At 46.2% G+C, this 16,120-nt stretch overlaps 1 protein-coding gene across 2 annotated transcripts; it reads right to left on the reverse strand.

The window, feature by feature from the left end:
• Window positions 1-427: 427 nt before the first annotated feature.
• Window positions 428-14,281, reverse strand: LOC140393716 (polymeric immunoglobulin receptor-like). 2 transcript variants are annotated; one of them, XM_072480035.1, is made up of 6 exons: window positions 14,204-14,281; window positions 9,284-9,613; window positions 5,118-5,441; window positions 2,600-2,630; window positions 1,569-1,675; window positions 428-682 (listed from the first exon to the last, which is right to left on the reverse strand). In XM_072480035.1, exons 1-6 carry the CDS (start codon window positions 14,241-14,243, stop codon window positions 588-590), a joined length of 927 nt encoding a protein of 308 aa, XP_072336136.1. In that variant the 5' UTR covers window positions 14,244-14,281; the 3' UTR covers window positions 428-587. The 2 variants fall into 2 exon arrangements, with proteins under 2 accessions (XP_072336136.1, XP_072336135.1); XM_072480034.1 differs by having other exon boundaries at window positions 1,569-1,691.
• Between the last annotated feature and the right edge of the window lie 1,839 nt (window positions 14,282-16,120).

A 16,120-nucleotide genomic window follows, 5' to 3' on the forward strand; every position in this document is an offset into this window, starting at 1 on the left:
GAACTGAGGGGGGAAGCATTGTTGTGTGGATCTGGAGTCACATGCAGGCCAGACCGGGTAAGGACGGCAGATTCCCTTCCCTGAAAGACCTTAGTGAACCAGATGGGTTTTTACGACAATCGGCAATGGTTTCATGGTCATCATTAGACTTTTCATTCCAGATTTTTTTATTGAATTCAAATTTCACCATCTGCCATAGTGGGATTTGAACCCAGGATCCCATACCTCGGGATTACTAGTCTAGTGACAATACCACTATACCATCGCCTCCCCTAACAAACTTGGCTGATCTCGTCCAGGCCTCATCTCCCACCATCCTTCCCATTCCCGTAATCCTTCATCCCACCACTAATTAAAAACTTATCTATCTCCTCCTCAAATTTCTTTAGTGTTCCGGCATCCTTAATGTGAAAAAAAATCAACAACGTTTATCATCTAGTTGTTTTTATTATAATAAAAGCAGTTTGCACAATTTCTGAAGACTTTACAAAGCTTTTAAGATTGTCATAAAGTATAAAATACTGCAATATGGAAAAGTAACTTCTAAAAGCAAGTGAAAATACTCTGGACATTCGTGTAGGAATTAGTCAACCTTCTGGCTGGTCTTTGAATGCAGCTCTCATCCCATTGGTGTTCTCTGGCTGACGTTTCCACAGAACCCATAATTTGCTGGCCTGCATGACTGAATAAGAAATGAATTTAAACAATCGTAATGGTGAAAACGGATGGGTTGACTTTTTTCTGTAAGTGAAATACTTCAAGCAGTACTGACGAAAAAATAGGTGGGAGTGTGGGTGGAGATATCCTGACGTAAGTGCTGAGGTTTGTTTGCCATAGCCTCGCACTGTGATCTTGCTCCAATTTCCTGGGTTTGGGGGAGCTTTCTATTCTGCATCTGGTGCCCACAGCTCTGGGGCACATCATGGATTCCAGGTTATACAATGCAACACACTGTGCCTGGTCCAGGGGCACTGTTTAAAAAAAAAAATTTTAGAGTACCCAATTCATTTTTCCCAATTAAGGGGCAATTTAATGTGGCCAATTCACCTAGCCTGCACATCTTTGGGTTGTGGGGGCGAAACCCACGCAAACACGGGGAGAATGTGCAAACTTCACACGGACAGTGACCCAGAGCTGGGATCGAACCTGGGACCTCGGCGCCGTGAGGCAGCAGGGCTAACCCACTGCGCCACCATGCTGCCCTCAGGGGCACTGTTGATGCTCCCTTACCCATGTTCAAGGCCGCCTTTGTACACAGGCATGCATTATAAATAAAAATTTAATTAAACAGTGCTTTGCCTTGACTGCCGACTTAAATTTTCCCCACCTTGCACTCCCGCATAAAAATGAAATCTCCTGACAAACTAACATTTTTACCTTTCTGTAAACGAGCTTAAACTTCACCCCAAAGGTCATTGTTATCACACTCGAATAGCTCCCTTGTTAAAATTTCATGAGGAGAACTTATTTTCTTGTGGATTATGCGTTGCTTTTCTTGGTAACTTTCAAAGTGCCTGAGCTTTTAGGCTGATGTAAATATTAGAGCAAAAAGATTTCCTCTTTTATACCTGGCCCTTTTGCAAAATGTGCATAGCATGTGACTGAAGCGGAGCAAACAGCCAGAGCCCCAAAGAGCAGCCAACGGAATATAGTCCATATCTTCAGCTGATCCTCTCTGATTAAACAAGGAACTAGAATTAATACAGTACAAAATAAATTAACCCACAGTTTATGCAATATGACCATCAATAACGTCCCAACAATTCTGCAAAATTATATTGAACGCAGTGACAGTTTGTACGAGCTATGGGGTGATTCTCAAAGTGTAATCACACCTAGGAGTTAGTGGGCTTTGTACACACAGGGAAAATATCTCGAACAGGAATTGCGGAGAGATGAGCTGTGTTCTGGTGAGACTGCATCTCTCTGTTGAGGATGCATTACAGCAACTTTCTAAGGCTTCTTCAGCACCACCTTCCAAACCTGTGACCATCACCACTTGGAAAGACAAGGGCAACAGGTAAAGCAGCACCACCTCGAATTCCCCTTCTTAACTACCACACTAACTTGACTTGGAAAATTATCATGGTTCCTTCACCTTTTCTGGGTCAAAATCCTCTCTACCGAACAACACTGTGGGTGTATCGACATCACATGGACAGCAGGGGTTCAAGGTGGTGGCTTACCAATATTTTATCAAGGGCAATTAGGGATGGGCAATAAATGAGGGTTTGTCAGTGGCACCGACATCCCGAGAATGATTAAACGCTGGGCTGAGGTGTCGGATGTTCCGTGGGGAAGGAATCAGCAGACAGTGTTAATTTGACTGTCGCATATTATCACACCGAATGATTACTGCCAAGGTCTTCAGAAACGTCGCCCCCTGGCTTCGATTTGTGTGTATTAAATGGGAAGGCAATCAATGGCAGAATTATGAGGAAATATATGGCACCAAGATGGCGGTTGTGCGGATTGGAGTAATTTAAAAACATTGCATTGCTCATCATGACCTTTGAGGAAAGCAGGATTATCTAACAACCGTGACTTTAATGAGGATGGCACAAAATTGATATTTAGAAGTTGCAAATTAAAATCTTACCTTGAAGTATCGTTGGAAACTCTTGGTCTTCCTATTGTTGGAAGTAAACATAAAGGAATAATTTGATGAATAACTGACAACCACCACAATTATTATCTTCAGCGTACTGTACTTATGGAAAGTGAACCTGGGTGTTGTGAGCAGGGAAATGGTGGGAATGGGTGTCCAACAGAGTTGGGGTAAGTTTCATTTATCCTGAACACCTGCTGATTAAGTTTCCTTCAGCCAATTGGTCAAATACAGGATGAATGAACAACAATTTTAAAAAAAATTTAGAGTGCCCAATTAATTTTTTTCAATTAAGGGGCACTTTCGTGTGGCCAATTCACCTACCCTGTACATCTTTGGGTTGTGGGGGTGAAACCCATGCAGACATGGGTAGAATGTGCAAACTCCACACGGACTGTGACCCAGGGCCGGGATCCAACCTGGGACCTCAGCGCAGTGAGGCAGCAATGCTAGCCACTGTGCCACCGTGCTGCCCTATTGTGATGGATATCACATTCGCCGCAGAATTCGATTTGAAATAAGGTAACAGAAATTAATACGTCAAGTATTTTAATTCAAAGTGGAATAAAACCACTTCTGCTAAAGGTCGTCCAGAAGTCACCATTTGCTGGGTGAAACTCCTAGCTGACTTCAAGGATCATTAGGGCATTCCAAACAAATACAGGATAAGGAAATCCTTGCATTGACACACTGTAAATTCTCTAAATCACTCCCCATGGACTTCAAACCATGAAGACAGGAACATTCTTCAGATAAACAATACAACAAATCTTTCCTTAACTATATAACTCTTGACACTTCGAATAACACTCTCAAAGAAGTGTCTGACAATTTTTATATATCTAAGAAACATGGCAACATTGAAAAAAGACAGATCTCGTATAAGAATCCCTCTTTGCCAATATATCTTAAGACACCTGACATTCACGCAGACACTAAGATCATTAAAACATACATTGATGATAATATATCAAATTAGCCATTTGGCTATAGGCAATTAACCAACAATAAGTGATAAGATAACAGAAAAAGTCCTTCACCAATGAGAAGATTTTATGTATATAAGGAGGATGGACTTTAGCGAAAGTTTCCATCCTCTTCTCCTTCAGTGCTACTGAAGGGAGAAAAGCTCTGTTCTTCAAGCATGCCTCATCAGACAAAGACATTGTGGTTTCTGTAAGTATGTTTCTATTAAACTTCTTAAAAATATAGTAGAAATTGATAGGAGATACTTTAGGATTTTCCATGTTTTAGATATCTCATTCTCTTAAGAGAAGTTAGTGTGTTAGCAGATAACAAAGGACTGTTAGCAGGTTTATATTATTAACAGATAACTAAAAACTGTTAATCAATTTATGTTTTTAACTCTGCAATTCTGTATGTATCAATTGAGAGTATTTTACAATAAAAATATTTTTATTAAAAATTATACTGTGTGGACTTACTCTGAAAGTTTAAAATCCTGGACACTCATTTAGGAAATCTTAAGTGACTAGGACCCACGACGACAGAGATAACGATTTAGTTATGAGTGACGCATCTGAACTTTTCCCATAAAAAGTAACTGAGACCCTGTTTAACTGTCTGAGACCCGGAAAAGCATTCTCCCTTCGTGAGATCTATTTTGAGTCTTAGCAGAGAAACGGATTTCCCTCTTTTGGTGGGTTAACCTAGAGGATGGGTTAATAATGAAGTATTATTAAGTCCGGAATAACCTAAATCCGTTACACTATGAACAACGATTTTTGAGTGGACGTCTTTGACTGGCACGAAAGCTGAGGAAACAATAGATTCTGAGGGGGCTTGACAAAGAGCTTATAGTGTTGGAAGGACAATAATCTGTGGGGTATAGCACAAACTTTCAATTTATTTTTAATATCAACATTTTCTGTTGGTATTAGTGAAAGTTTGGAACACTTTACCCAGAGAGTTGATAGAAGGTGGAAGTTGTTAAGTGTGGAACTAGGGACAGTACCTCCAATCCAGTAATGGCTTTCAGACCTTGCTGAGTTGCAGGGTGGGCAGTCCAGGCCACGGGTGTTTCATGTGACTCCGCGTCAGCTGGTGTAAGGGCCACATGGAGTGGCGGATAGAGTGGAAGGTGAAGCGCTGACGCCGGTATCTAGTGTGGAGCCACATCGTGCCAACGTAGCACCTAGCCGAATTGTCCCGGTTTATTTTTAAAAATTTAACTCAGTTAAAATTGGTGCATTGAGCATCCTAAAAACGTCTGATTTGTGGACGGACACCATTGTTTTTTGGTTAGCGGATCTGTGTTGCTCTACCTGTACCACAAGGTATAATTGTGCCAAATTTCATAAATGCTCTTAGGGGGAAATTGAGATCAATTTAGCGAGGGGGAAAGTAAGAGAAGGATGTGCTGAAAGGTTGAGATGAAGTAGGGTGGCCGCATTGTGTAAATAAAGAACTCGGCATTGACCAATTGTTATTGTTTTGGGAGTTTTATTCAACACTGATTGAATTATAATAATTTTTTCTTGACCCTTACCTGCAGCAGTTGTCAGATTTTTTACCTGGACGATCTTTATGTTCTTTATTGTTACTGCTCCACACCAGTACTCTCCTTCGTCAGCTTTATTAATGTTGCCCAGGGTAACAGTAAAATTATGAGAATTGTTAATAGTGATTGAAACACTCCCATTTTGCAGATTGTTTACAGCCCCATCAGAGCTGGCAATAATGGTGCATTTATTTATAGAGGTTACTTTACACAAGAATTTCTTATAGTATTTCTCCTCCTCCGTGTACTGACATGGTACAGTGGCGGTATTTCCCACACCTCTGATCTCTGATACAATTGGCTCCCATGTACCTGTTGATAAATCAGAAAAAACAATCAATAAAAGTTCAAAACTGAGCATCTTTTCATTGCTCAAAATATAAAAACCAACCAAATGTTGAAAATGTCAAAAAGTATTTTCTGTTTTTAATGTACGGACAGGGTTATAGTCTAAAATGCACTGTAATCATTGAAGGCTCCTGCGTTCAAGTCGATGAAGGGAACCCAACTCCAGGCCTGTTGGACACAGACTGAGCATTGCTTTGGATAAACACTAAAAATATACAAACAATGTGGGTTTGTTACTTGTAGGTCAAATGGAGTTTCAATTTTAATCACCAGAACCATTGGGCCTGAGTTTAACTGCTAAACTGCTTTTGTGCGAAAGAAAATGGTCAGATGCTCCTTCTGCACTGTAAATTCAATGATTCTATTACATCAAATGTTCTAATTTGGGAAGGGTTTTCATGCCGTCAGCAGTATTTTGCCAACTTTGACATCAAATGCAATGAAAGACATCAGGCGTTATTATTATTATGAAATAATAAGTGCTAAGTTGGCAGCACGGTCGCACAGTGGTTAGCACAGTTGCTTCACAGCGCCAGGGTCCCAGGTTCGATTTACGGCTTGTGTCACTGTCTGTGCAGAGTCTCCACGTTCTCCCCGTGTCTGCGTGGGTTTCCTCCGGGTGCTCCGGTTTCCTCCCACAAGTCCCAAAAGAGGTGCTGTTGGGTAATTTGGACATTCTGAATTCTTACTCTGTGTACCCGAACAGGCGTCGGAATGTGGCGATTCGGGGATTTTCACAGTAACTTCATTGCAGTGTTAACGTAAGCCGACTTGTGACAATAATAAAGATTATTATTATTACATCCCATCAGTACTTAATGCATTTTAGTAATCTATTAATTGTCGACCTGGGAAGAAATTATCTGGGTTTAGGACAATAGGAGTGAGTCTCGGTGGCCTGGTTGTTCCCCACCCCCATCTCCCCAATCTCTTCTCTGCATCTCTGATGCCCCCCCCCCCCTCAACCCCCCCCGACCCCCCCGACCCATTGACATCTGGCAGCTCTCCCCCACCTCCTCCCCCAGATCAAATAATCCAAAGACTCTCTCCCCACCACCCTCACCCATTTCTGGCCTCGGGCCAACACTCCCCCCACCCCAATTTAGGGCCGAGTCCAGGGTCCGATCCAGACGCCACCAAACCTCAAGCCCAGACCCCCGCCAATGGCTCTCTCCACCCCTGACTTCTCCACCGCAAACACACACCACCTTCCTGCAGCCAGTGCTGCTCCATGCTGGCTGGAAAGCTGCAGGTAGAGCTGGACACCTGGGTTATTTCTGGTTCCGGCCTACCCTGCGACCTGAGTGCTCAGGGCTGGGAAGAGACAGAGCAACAGAGAAGGCAGGGAGGGAAAGAGTGGGGATAAAGGGTGGAAAGATGGGTGGATAATGGGGGATGAAGAGTCAAAGAGGGGGGGGTGGAGGAGAGGGAGGGAGGAGGAGAAGAGGAGGAGGAATGAGGTGGGAAAGAGGGGGGGATATGAAGGAATAAAACTGATGTAATCCAGGAGGGCGGGGTGGGGGGGGGGGGGGAATCGTGGGGACGGGTGGCAGAAATTTCAGAGGGGCAGATGGGGAAGACAAATACTGCAATCTGGGGTAACGGGTGCGAGGGGGCAGGGGGCGAGGGGATGTGCTGTATTAGTTGTAGGTTATGAAGAAAAACATAAAAAACTAGCTTACAAAAACATATGTTAATATGGAAGCTGCTTCTTCTAAAGTTGGCTGGATTTTGGATGATGGAAGAAATCGAAATTCAGGAATATGGGCCACAATTCTCCTGTTTGAAAACTCCGGAGACCTTCCAGCAGGAAACCCATTGAATGGGATTTAGAATGTTTTATTCACAGGATTGGGCTTCACATAGTATCATAGAATTTACAGTGCAGAAGGAGGCCATTCAGCCCATCGGGTCTGCACCAGCCCCTGGAAAGAGCACCCTACTTAAGCCAACGCCTCCACCCTATCCCCGTAACCCAGTAACCCCACCTAATCTTTTTAGACACTAAGGGGCAATTTAGCGCGGCCAATCCACCTAACCTGTGCATCTCTGGAGTGTGGGAGAAACGGTGGAAACCCACGCAAACACGGGGAGAACATGCAAACTCCACACAGACTGTCTCCCGAGGCCAGAATTGAACCCAGATCCCTGGAGCTGTGAGCCACCACTGTGCCAACGTGCCACCCATACTTTGGGCTTGAGAGGGGTGGGGCTTAATCTCTCTGACAGGTATTTCGGTCCCCCAATCTCAGAATACTGATGCAGCTCTCCCACGAATCGCTGGCAAGGCCCCACCCTCCCCCACCCAGAACCACTGGCAAGGCCCCTCGCCCCCATCCCATTGCTGACAAGGTCCCCACACCGCTGCCACCCATCTTTAATATTGATTAATTTATTAATAAATTAATGATCCTTATTGTCACAGGTAGGCTTACATTAACACTGCAATGAAGTTACTGTGAAAATCCCCCAGTCGCCACATTCTGGCGCCTGTTCGGGTGCACAGAGGGAGAATTCAGAATGTCCAATTCACCTCACAAGAAATGGTAAGAGACAGAAATGGTAAGAGACAGTTGAAATGAAATGGGATCAAAACAAATGGCTAGAGGCGGGATAGAGCTAATCATCTAAAGTTGTTGAATTCGATGTTGGGACCGGAAGGCCGAACCAGAAGATGAGATGTTGTTTCTCCAGTTTGCGTTGAGCTTCACTGGAACATTGCAGCAGGCCAAGGACAGACATGTGGGCCTGGGAGCAGGGTCTTGTGGTAAAATGGCAAGCAACGGGAAGGTCAGGGTCCTGAATGCGCATAGACCGAAGGTGCTCAGCAAAGCGATCACCCAGTCTGCATTTGGTCTCTCCGATATAGAGGCGACCACATTGGGAGCAGCGAATGCAATAGACCAAATGGGAAGAGCTGCAAGTGAAACGTTGCTTAACCTGGAATGAGTGTTTTGGGCCTGGGATGTTCAGCGTGGAAGAAGTAAAGGGGCAGGTGCTACACCTTCTGCGATTGCATGGGAAGGTGCCATGGGTGATGGGAGAGGTGTTGGGTGGAGGAGTGGACCAGATTGTCTCCGAGGGAACGGTCTCTGCGGAATGCTGACAGAGGGAGTGAAGGGAAGAGGTGTTTGGTGATGACATCACGCTGATGATGGCAAAAATGGCGGAGGATTTCATCCCTTTTCATCCCATTTCATTTCAACTAGCTCTTACCTTTTCTTTCTTTCTTGTCTTTCTTAATATATATTTAACACCCGGCCCCATCTTATCCACCTTTCCTTACCCCTTCTCCCCTTTGCTTCCCCCTTCCCCTGCCCCCACATCTCCATCTGTCACAGTTTAGCCTCTGATGTTAGTTTTTCTGCTGTTTGGCCTTTCACACCTTTTGTCCTCTCTGGGGACTGCCATTAGCACTCTTTCCCCTGGGTTTCTGTGGCTATGACTCATCTTTCATTCTCACTCCACAGTATAAATATTTCCCACTTTCTCTGTCTTTTAGCTTTGACAAAGAGTCATCCGACTGGAAACGTCAGCTCTTTTCTCGCCCTACAGATGCTGCCGGACTTGTTGAGATTTTCCAGCATTTTCTCTTTGGTTTCAGATTCCAGCATCCGCAGTAATTTGCTTTTATCCTATGTTTAGCGAGGTTAATGGAAATGGATAGAAATGGGAGGATGGGAGGTCTTTACTTGCACATAAGGAGCTGCGATAATCCTTTCACAGTCTGAGCTCACACAGCAGCAGTGTTACTGCAGCCCAACCACATTATCAATGCTAGAATCAACCTTCTGAAATATTCTTACCTGCAAAAACCTTCAGCAATATAACATCTGAAATATTGAATGAGCCGTTATCTTCTAGTCCACAGCAGTACGCTCCTGTTTCTACCTCGTGAAGGTGTCGTATGGTTACTGAAATCGTGCCATTGGTATTAGCAATCGATGTTCCTCGATAATAATTTCTGACTTTCTGTCCATCAATGCTCGATATTTGATCACACCGAGTTCCCGAAATCGTCCTGCACCACCAGATTACAGAGTTTCCTTTGTACCTTTCTGCCTGTGGACATTCCACTGTGATGGTTTCTCCCACTGCAGCCGTCATCACTATCGGAGCCGTCTGTGTCTGTGAAGCTGTTGGGTGAAACATTAAGTTTTAGGAGAGCTGGAAATATCCCAACAATCGATTTTAGACAATCCTTTCACAAGGGGACGCACACAAATCCTGAGTGGGACTGGAATCAAGAACCTTAAAAGCAGAGAAGGAGGCCATTCGGCCGGTCATGTCTGTGCCAGCTCTTGGAAAATTTATTGCCCAATTTAATCCCACACCCCAGCTCCCCCTGTAACCCTGCACATTGGTCCCCTTCAAATGTATGTCCATCTGTCTTTGGAAAGTTCCCATGGAATCTTTTCCATGACTATTCCAGGTGGTGTATTCCAGATGATAACAACCTAATGTGTGAAATAACTTCTCCTCATTTACCCACTAGTTTTTCTTCCAACTATTTTAACTCTATGATCTGTGGTTACCAATCCACCACCAGAGGAAATAATTACTCTCCACTTGCTGCATAAGCCCCTTCCTCAATTTCAATACATTTATTAAATTTCCCTTTAATCTTTTCTGCTCTAAGAACAATAGTCCCAATTTCTCCAATCTGCCCACAAATACAAACTGCCACATCCCTGGTATCATCCTGGTAAATCTGCCCTGTGTCCTCGCCAGGGCCGTGACCTCCTCCCTCGAGTGTGTTGCCCAGAGTTGAACACAGCATCTAACCAGAGACCTAACCAATGAGTAGTGAAGGGGTAACATAACTGCTCACTTTGTATTTAATACTCCTATTTAAAATTCAAAAATCATCCTCACATTCATTTTATATTGCAATTATCGGTAAAGAGCCTTCCTTCTTTAAGCTTGGGGGAGCGATTCGGGATGGCACAGTCGCACAGTGGTTAGCACTGCTGCCTCACATCTCCAGGGACCCGGGTTCAATTCCGGCCTCGGGTGACTGTCTCTGTGGCGTTTGCACATTCTACCCGTGTCTGCGTGGGTTTCCTCCGGGTGCTCCGGTTTCCTCCCACAGTCCAAAGATGTGCAGACTAGGTGAATTGGCCATGATAAATTGCCCCTTAGTGTGCAAAAGGTTAGGTGAGATTACTGGCTTATGGGGATAAGGTGGAGGCGTGGGCTTAAGTATGGTGCTGTTTCCAAGAACCGGAGCAGACTCAATGGGCCGAATGGCCTCCTTCTGCAGAGCTGGTTTCCACAAACGTGGATCAGGCATAACAGACCCGGGGGTGGGGTGAGAGGGGGGGGGCTCCCAGCCATTAGAGACCCCTGGTTGGTCGGCAACAGGGCAGGGTGATACCCTGGAACTCCCTATGGCAGCCTGGCACCTTAGCCCTGCCATCCTGGCACATTGACAGTGCCATCTTGCCACTGCCTGGGTGCCAGGCTGGCAGTACCATCGTGTCCAGGTACCAGATTAACACTGATGGCGATCAGGCCCAGGGGGGTCTTGCCAGGTGGAGGAGGGGTGACAGGGTGTTCCCAATGACCTCCCCAAGGTCGGGGTCAGAGCGGTCAAAAGGAGGCGGGAGGAGGGCTGAAAGTGGGCGGGGGGGGGGGGTGCAGAAAGATCGGGTCAGTATTTCAAAATGTCATCCGGACCAGCGAGGTGCATTTCCTGCCGGTGAGCAGAAGCAGGAAATCGCTCTAAGTGCGGCATGAGTGGGGAGCAACTCCCCTCGGCCAAAAAAACCAGCAAAGTGCCGTTGAATATCGGGGTATTTTTCGGCACTGCAGCCGCCAAGAAACACCCTGCTAAACGCGCCCAAACCAGACATAAACATTTTTTGCTTGAATTGCCCTGAGGTTTCTCATCAACCCTCTTGGGATGAAGCTCAAATCTCGTTGGATTTGTGGCTTCTGATGAGCTGTGGGGTTAGTGAAGTGACCGGTTTAACTCTGCAATCAAGGAGCGGCAGGGTGGGGCAGTGGGTTAGCCCTGCTGCCTCACGGCGCCGAGGTCCCAGGTTCGATCCCGGCTTTGGGTCACTGTCTGTGTGGAGTTTGCACATTCTCCTTGTGTCTGCGTGGGTTTCGCCCCCACAGCTCAAAGATGTGCAGGCTGGGTGGATTGGCCACGCTAAATTGCCCCTTAATTGGAAAATATGAAAAAGGACGTTTAACTCTGTAATCCTGGACAGAATTGGACTTCACAGGCTGTTGGGGGACAGGACTTACACTCTGCAAATTTATGTTACTGCATGTGTGTCCTCATTGTAGCTGCCCCACCTTAACCAATTGACTGCTGTTTCTACAACCCTTTGGTCAGATAGTTCTGTTCCTCCATCTCACTGCTGCTTTTGGGGGCTCTATTGAAAACTCCCAATAAAGTGACTGCTCCTCTCTTGTTTCTGACTTCCACCCATACTGACTCAGTCAACAAACCCTCCTCAACTACCTCCTTTTCTGCAGCTGTGTTGCACTCCCTAATTAACAGTGCCACTCTCCCTCATCTTTTACCTCCCTCCCTATTCTTCTTAAAACATCTAAACCACAGAACATCTAACAACCATTCCTGCCCCTGTGAAATCCATGTCTCCGTCATGGCCACATCGTAGTTCGAAGTACTGATCCATGCTCTAAGTTGATCTCCCTTATTCCTGACACTCCTTGCATTGAAACAGACACACTTTAACACATTCCACTGAGTGCAACTTTGCCCTATCAACTGTCTATCCTTCCTCACAGACTTGCTGCATACTATTTCTGCCTGTTCAACAGCTACCCTATCCTCTGATCCATAGCACTGGTTCCCATCCCCCTGCCAAACTAGTTTAAACCTCCCGAAGAGCTCTAGCAAACCTCCCACCCAGGATATTGGTGCAATCCATTCTTCATGTACAGGTCCCACCTTCCCCAGAATGTATCCCAATAATCCACATATCTGCAGCCTTCCCTCCTGCACCAGCCCTGTAGCCACATGTTCAGCTGCACTCGCCACTGTTCCTTGCCTCACTTGCACGTGGCACCGGTAACAATCCTGAGATCACTACTCTGCTTGTCCTGCTCTTTAGCTTCCAACCTAACTCCCTTTTTAGATCCTCATCCCTTTTCTTAGTTATGTCGTTGGTGCCTATGTGCACCACGACTTCTGGTTGCTCCTTCTCCCCCTTAAGAATCCTGTAGACTTGATCTGAGACATCCCTGACCCTGGCACCCGGGAGGCAATATACCTTCTGGGAGTCTCGTTCACGACAACAGAATCTCCTACCCGTTTCCCTAACCATTGAGTCTCCTCTCACTATTGCTTTTCTATTCTCCCCCCTTCCCTTCTGAGCCACAGACCCAGGCTCAGTGCCAGAGACCTGGCCGCTAGGGCCTTCCCCCGGTAGGTCATCCCCCCCCAACAGCATCCAAAACGGTATACTTGTTTTGAAGGGGAACGGCCACGAGGGATCCCTGCACTGTCTGTCCGTTAATTTTCCTTCCCCTGACTGTAACCCAGCTACTCTTGTCCTGCACCTTGGGTGTGGCTACCTCCCTGTAACTCTTCTCTATCACCCCGTCTGCCTCCTGGATGATCCAAAGTTCATCCAGCTCCAGCTCCAGTTCCCTAACGCGGTCTCTGAGGAGCTGGAGTTGGGTGCACTTCCTGCAGGTGTAGTCACCACCCACATCCTACAGGAGGAGCTGGTAACTGCCCTAGCTTCCATCCCCTCTGATCTGAATTCCCAAAGCGTTTTAAAAGGAAAAAAAAAGATTAAACACCTGTTAGGCCCTTAAAATGTATCTATATATGTACTGCTGAAACCAGGCGGACGGCCCGACATCTGCCCGACATCGAACCAGGCTCCGGAAACGACAACAGCAAACCCAGCCCTGCCGACCCTGCTAACATCTGGGGGCTTGTACCAATGTTGGGAGAGCTATCTCACAGACTAGCTAAGCTACAGCCTGACATAGTCATACTCACAGAATCATATCTTACAGACCATGTCCCAGACTGCACAATTACAATTTCTGGGAATGTCCTGTCTCATCGGCAGGACAGACCCAGCAGAGGTGGCGGTACAGTGGTATACAGTTGGGAGGGAGTTGCCCTGGGAGCCCTTACCATCGACTCTGGACCCCATGAAGTCCCCATGGCTTATTCGCCACTTGTCTGGATGAGTGCAGCTCCAACAACACTCAAGAAGCTCAACACCATCCAGGACAAATTAGCCCGCTTGATTGCTTCCCCTTCCACAAACATTCAAACCCTCCACCACTGATGAACAGTGGCAGCCGTGTGTACCATCTACAAGATGCACCTCAGCAACTCACCAAGGTTCCTCAGACAGCACCTTCCAAATCCATGACCACTACCATCTAGAAGGACACGAGCAGCAGATACCTGGGAACCCCCCCACCTGGAGGTTCCCCTCCAAGTCACTCACCATCCTGACTTGGAAATATATCGCCGTTCCTTCACTGTCGCTGGAACTCCCTCCCACACAGCACAGTGGGTGCACCTACACCTTGGACTGCAGCGGTTCAAGAAGGCAATTCACCATCACTTTCTGAAGGGCAACTAGGGATGGGCCATAAATGCTGGCATAACCAGCGACACCCACATTCCCAAACTGAATTTCAAAAATAGAAATGTCGTGCCATTTTCCGCAGACATAAACGTGAGCTGTTACTCCAAATACAGAATTGGAAAATCTTACTTGATATCAAAGTGAGGAACAGCAATGCAGTAAAAATCATGGTCCCACAGCTTTCAGTACAAGTGTCTCTGTATCGGTCAAAGATCTGCGCTGAATCATTTACTTCCTCCTAGAACCAGCAATATCTGCCTAACACGTACAGGATAAGAGAAGCTGACCAATCTCACTGCTGCACAACATAGTTTGTGTGGATGCCAATGGTTGCAATTTGAGGAAATGATCCCTTGTTCGCTGACCATTGCCAAATTACGGCATTAAGTAAAGATATTGGGCCGGATCCTCCGCCGGCGGGATGCTCTGTTTTCCCGGCAGGCTGGGGGTTTCCCGACGGCGTGGGGCTGCCCCACAATGGGAAACCCGATTGACCGACCAGCGTAATGGAACATCCCCCCGGTGTGATGAGGCAGAAATGCGGTTCGGCGGGACGGAGCATCCTGCCGTCTCTATGTGAAAATATCTTTTCAATTTCGATTTCTGGTTGCTTTGCTTTTTGCTGTAATGTTAATCAATGCAATAAATTATCCTCTTGGTGCTTTATGTGGGAAATTAATCCAAATGCCTCCTCCTTGGGTCATGAATAATAATTCAATTCGAGCTCTGGTATCCCACTGGTGTCTTCCACCATGAAGACTGATGCAAAGTAACTATTCAGTTCCTCTGCCATTTCTTTGTTTCCTATTATTACTTCTTCTCCAGCCTCATTTTCCAGTGATCCAAAATCTATTTTTGCCTCTCCCCTACCTTTTATATATTGAAAAAACTCTTCCTTCTTCATTCATATTACGAGCTAGCTTGCACTCATATTGCAACTTGCTTTTTTTAGTTGTCCTCTGCTCGCTTTTAAAGGCTTCCCAATCCTCTGGCTTTCCACGAATGCTCGCCACTTTGTCTGATTTTTCTTTAGCCTTTATGCTGTCCTTGACATCCCCCGTCAGCCATGGATGCCTTGTCCTCCCCTTACCATGTTTCCTCCTTGGGATGAATTTCTATTGTGCCTCCCAAATAACCCCCAAAAACTCCTGCCATTGCTGTTCCACTACATCTCTGTGACGCCTACAAAATCATGCCGGCCAATTTCAATGTGGTGTGTTGCCTTCCTGGCGTCTCCCGCCACTTGGGATTGCACCGCGGGTGGTCACCATTGGCAGTAATGGAAGATCCCATCGGCGGGAATGGGTGGAATATTTCAGCCAAGATTTATAAATGTACCAGAAACAGAACTATCTGACCAAAGGGTGGTAGAAACAATAGTCAATTGGTTAAGGTGAAGAATGTACAATCAGGACACACATGCAGTGAAATAAATTTGCAGATTGTAAGCTCTGTCCCCCAACAGCCTGTGAAGTCCAATTCTTCCTAGGATTGTAGAGTTAAACTGGTCACTCCACTAACCCCTCAGCTCATCAGAAGCCACAAAGCCAACTACATTTGCGCTTAATCCCAAGAGGGTTGATGAGAAACCTCAGGGCAATTCAAGCAAAAAATGTTTATATCTGCTTTGGGCACGTTTAGCAGGGTGTTTTTTGGCAGCTGCAGTGCCGAAAAACACCCCGATATTCAACGGCACTTTGCTGTTTTTTTTGCCGAGGGGAGTTACTCCCCACTGAGGCCGCACTTAGAGCGATTTCCTGCTTCTGCTCACCGGTAGGAAATGCATCTCGCATTTTGAAATACTGACCCGATCTTTCTGCCCTCCCCCCCCTCTTTTTGACCCCTCTGACCCCAACTTTGGGGAGGTCATTGGGAACACCCTGTCACCCCTCCTCCACCTGGTAAGGCTCCACTGGGCCTGATCGCCATCAGTGTTAATCTGGTACCTGGACACGCTGGTACTGCCAGCCTGGCACCCAGGCAGTGGCAAGATGGCACTGCCAAGGTGCCAGTGTGGCAGGGCCAAGGTGCCAGGCTGCCATAGGG

The sequence above is a fragment of the Scyliorhinus torazame genome, chromosome 17 (genome assembly GCF_047496885.1).
Source record: "Scyliorhinus torazame isolate Kashiwa2021f chromosome 17, sScyTor2.1, whole genome shotgun sequence".
Taxonomy (NCBI): Eukaryota; Metazoa; Chordata; class Chondrichthyes; order Carcharhiniformes; family Scyliorhinidae; genus Scyliorhinus; species Scyliorhinus torazame.